The sequence below is a fragment of the Sorghum bicolor genome, chromosome 1 (assembly GCF_000003195.3).
Source record: "Sorghum bicolor cultivar BTx623 chromosome 1, Sorghum_bicolor_NCBIv3, whole genome shotgun sequence".
NCBI classification, from domain to species: domain Eukaryota; kingdom Viridiplantae; phylum Streptophyta; class Magnoliopsida; order Poales; family Poaceae; genus Sorghum; species Sorghum bicolor.
Window position 1 is genome coordinate 77,779,399 of NC_012870.2, and position 3,912 is coordinate 77,783,310.

At 49.7% G+C, this 3,912-nt stretch overlaps 1 protein-coding gene across 1 annotated transcript; it reads right to left on the reverse strand.

The window, feature by feature from the left end:
- On the reverse strand, positions 1,685-3,489 carry LOC8080593 (noroxomaritidine synthase). The gene has a single exon (XM_002468495.2). It carries the CDS (start codon positions 3,435-3,437, stop codon positions 1,917-1,919), a length of 1,521 nt encoding a protein of 506 aa, XP_002468540.1. The 5' UTR covers positions 3,438-3,489; the 3' UTR covers positions 1,685-1,916.

Genomic DNA, 3,912 nt, shown 5'->3' on the forward strand with positions numbered 1-3,912 from the left:
AAAATCCGAAATCTTTTCGGAACTAAACAAGGCCAAAGGGGAATCCATATATAGGGCCCGCTCTTCCTCATCCTGCTCGTTGTTTAGGATAACAAAAAAATTAATTCACAGCTATACATACTGATCTCTATATTTATATAAAACAAACAAGTATTGCAGGGCTCTTATCATTTGGAGGAACTAATATCAAAAGAATCGAACGTGTTGATTGTCGATAAAATTAAAGAGCTCTCATTTGAAAGGAACTGATATCCTCTCGTAGCAGCTCTTTCTCTAACCGTGGCTTGCTAGCGACCGGGAAAGGTGAGGGCGAGGCTGTGGTGGAGCTCGCACCCACCCTTCAAAAGACTGACACACCATTTGTCCGGATACTAGGAGCGACATTCCAATAATATTAATTATATATCATAAATATAAATATATTTTAATATATATATTTAATAAAATTTATTTCTTATAAAATGAGAACGACGTGTATTTAGGGAGGGGTATGTGTACTTCTGGATTTAGACATTTAGTATGTATCAGATGCAGCATATACGATGTTACCCGTCACACGTCAAATCAGAAAGGGAAGGATGCAACAGCAACACCCACCGGCCACCGCCACCACCTAGTACAGCACGATCGCCGTTCGCCGTCGCCGTCCGTGGCTCCAGCGCATGCCCGTCCGAATCAAATCATCACGCGAGCACAGCACGGATTTCACGCAGAGGAGGCACAAGCTTCGTGCTCGCCCTCCGCCCAAAACTTTCCTGAAGAATGCCGCGCGCCGCACTTTTTAGCAAATAGAGCGATGAGATGAGCGAAGGCTTGGAGAGGAATAAGAACCAGAGAAGCATGAAAAGAATGGCGATCGAGGAGCCGAGGACAGGATTAGTATTCTGAATATTCGTTTACAATCTTGCCTCGTCTAATGAGGGATCCGATTTGTATGTTGCTAGGTTATATATATGGGAGCGTATGCTATGGAAACCAGTTTCTTATGCAAACTATAAAAACTCTCATCAGGAGCGTAGGATGATCATCTGATGGTTAGAGATAATGGTGGGATATTTTCCACTTAAATTTCCCCACTCATCATACTCTAATTAATTCTTTTGCAAATTACCTCCTGAAACCTAGCAGAACCCACGCCGCTGTCACCTATGCGAGACGCTGTCGCCCCGTCACCTACCCGAGGGAATCCGGCTCCCGTTCGCCCGGTTCGCATACGACGCCCCTCTTCTACGCGAGACGCCGTCGCCCCGTCTTAGGAACGCCATCGCCCCGTCTTCTACGCGTGAGGAACGGCTTCACGAACAGGAGCAGACGTCGTTGCCCCGTCTTCCACGGCCGCCGCGTAGCTGGCCGCGACCGCCTGGCCACGTCGCAATGGATCAACTTGCTGCTATTACTGCTGCCGACGGTGTGTATGCGAACCGGGCGAACGGGAGCCGGATTCCCTCACGTAGGTAACAGGGCGACGACGTCTCGCGTAAGTGACGGCGGCGTGGGTTCTGCTGGGTTTCAGAGGGTGATTTGCAAAAGAATTAATTAGGGTAGGATGAGTGGAGGGTTTAAGTAGAAAATATTCTACCATTGTCCATAACCATCGGATTATCATCCTATGCTCCTGATGAGAATTTACATAGTTTACATCTCAGGACCTCGTTGGTACACAGTTCTATCCGAAGCTGTTTTTTAATTTCTTTTTTCCTGCTATATCTATATATATAAACCTTTTACAAACAGTTACACCCATAAAGCTTCTTAAAACACAGCTCTCACATAGGAATGAGATGAGATTATAGATGATGCCCCCAAGCCCATTTAGCCATAAACTTATGTATATGTATACATGCTTGATGCTTCCTTTATTTTCTTACCGGACATACTTCTACTTAACATGATGAAATGAGCTAGTCGTGGCCGGCCTATGCCCTTCGGTGCACCCTCACAAGAAGCCCATCCTTCATGTGAAGTATGAGGGACAGCTTCGGCTCCACGACGTGGCCTGGCACCACCTGGACGTCGAAGTTCCACAGCACGGCCGCCGCCACGGTCTTCATCTGCACGAACGCCAACTCCTTGCCGAGGCACGTCCGTGGCCCGGTGTTGAAGGAGAAGAACTTGTAGGACGGCTCGTGTCGCAGCTTCCCTTCCTCGGTGATCCACCGCTCCGGCCGGAACTCCATGCAGTCCTTGCCCCACACGCCCTTCATCCTCCCCATGGAGTAGTTGAAGAACAGGACCTTGTCGCCTGCCTTCAACTTCTTCCCGCTCGGCAGCTCGTCGGCGGCGGCCGCGACCTTGTGCTCAAATGGGACTGGTGGGTACAGCCTTAGGGACTCGCACAGAGCAGCGTGCAGGTATACCAGTTTGTTCAGTTCGCTCGCCTGGAACGTCACCATGCTGCTGTCCCGAGACCGGGAACTAACAACAACGGTGGACAGCTCGCCTAGAAGCTTCTGCTCCACGCGTGGGTTCTTGGACACGAGGTAGAAGAACCACGAGAGCCCAGTGCCCGGGCCGTCACGGCCGGCGAATAGGAGGTTCACGGTCGTGTCACGTATGGACTCGTCGGTACTCCTCCGGTCGTCGTCACTTGTGTTATCGTCGTGACAGATGAAGGATGAAAGCAAGTCGGCACCTTCGTTCACTTTGTCTACTCGTCGTCGTGTGATCATCTCCGCGACGAAGCTGTCGATCGTCCGGCGTGCAGCGGCCATCTTCCGCTCGGGACCAACATTTAACCTTCTCATCAGCTTCCAGCACGCCATGGGGATGATGTGCCGGAGGAAAATCGTCTCCAGCGCGACGTCCGCGGCGCGCAGGAAGGGAACCTCTGGCGGCAGCCCGGTCACCTGCAGGCACGCAGGGTCGATGCCGAAGATTAGGGTACAGGTGAGGTCGAACGATAACCTCAGGAACACGTCCTGCAGATCGCACGGCCTTCCCTCGTCGGCGGCGAGGGCGAGGAACGGCAGGAGGCTCTTCTCCGCCTTGTCGCGGCTGCAGCTTGCGGTGAAGGCACGGAACCGTGGAGCCGTCATCAACATCTGGGCCTTCACTCTCTGGCGCCGCCATGACTCGCCGTCGGCATTGAAGAGGCCGCCGCCGAGGAAATCATCGAAGATCTCGACGAACTCGTGTCCTTTAGGGTAGTTAGCGAAGTTGGAGGTGAAGATGTGGCGCACGTTGGCCGGGTCGCAGGTGGCGAAGTACCGCTGGCCGGGAAGTCCGTTAACTCTGAAGGTGTAGCCAGCGCCGGCGAGGAGGGCGGTGACCCAGTCGTGGAAGTGATGGATGTTGGCAGCCAAGCCTGGGAGTACCCCCATCACTGGCCATTTGATCGGAACGAAATGACTCGTTTTCTTAGATTGCAGGTGGCGGTAGTACAGGATGAGAAAGCAGAGGATGGAGAACAGCTCTATGAGGAGCCACAACGGATTCATGTTGGCGAGAGATGGAGCAAACAACACGGTGCAGCATGGTGTTATTTATACTGCATATAGCCGCATGCAAAGGCTAACAATTCTGAGGCCGTGTTTAGTTGGCGAGAAGAAAAAATTTTGGGGTATTATAGCACTTTTGATTTTATTTTACGATTATATTCAACCATGGACTATTTAGGCCCAAAAGATTCATCTCGCAGATAAATTGTGTAATCAGTTATTTTTTATCTATATTTAATGTTCAGAAAATTTTAAAAAATTATTGGATTTTGAAAGAACTAAACAAGGCCTGAGGCTGGTGACGTGTGCCATCGGTAAGTATCGGCTGAAGTGACACATGAGCTTTGTCCTTGTTTAGTTTTTGAATTTTGACATTATAGCATTTTCGTTTTTATTTGATAAACATTATTTAATTATAAAGTAATTAGGTTAAAAGATTCGTCTCGTGATTTACAGGTAAATTGTACAATTAGTT

What these genes read in the sequence shown, in the direction of transcription:
- LOC8080593 (XM_002468495.2), bottom strand. Translation starts at nt 3,437, where the DNA reads ATGAATCCGTTGTGGCTCCTCATAGAGCTGTTCTCCATCCTCTGCTTT.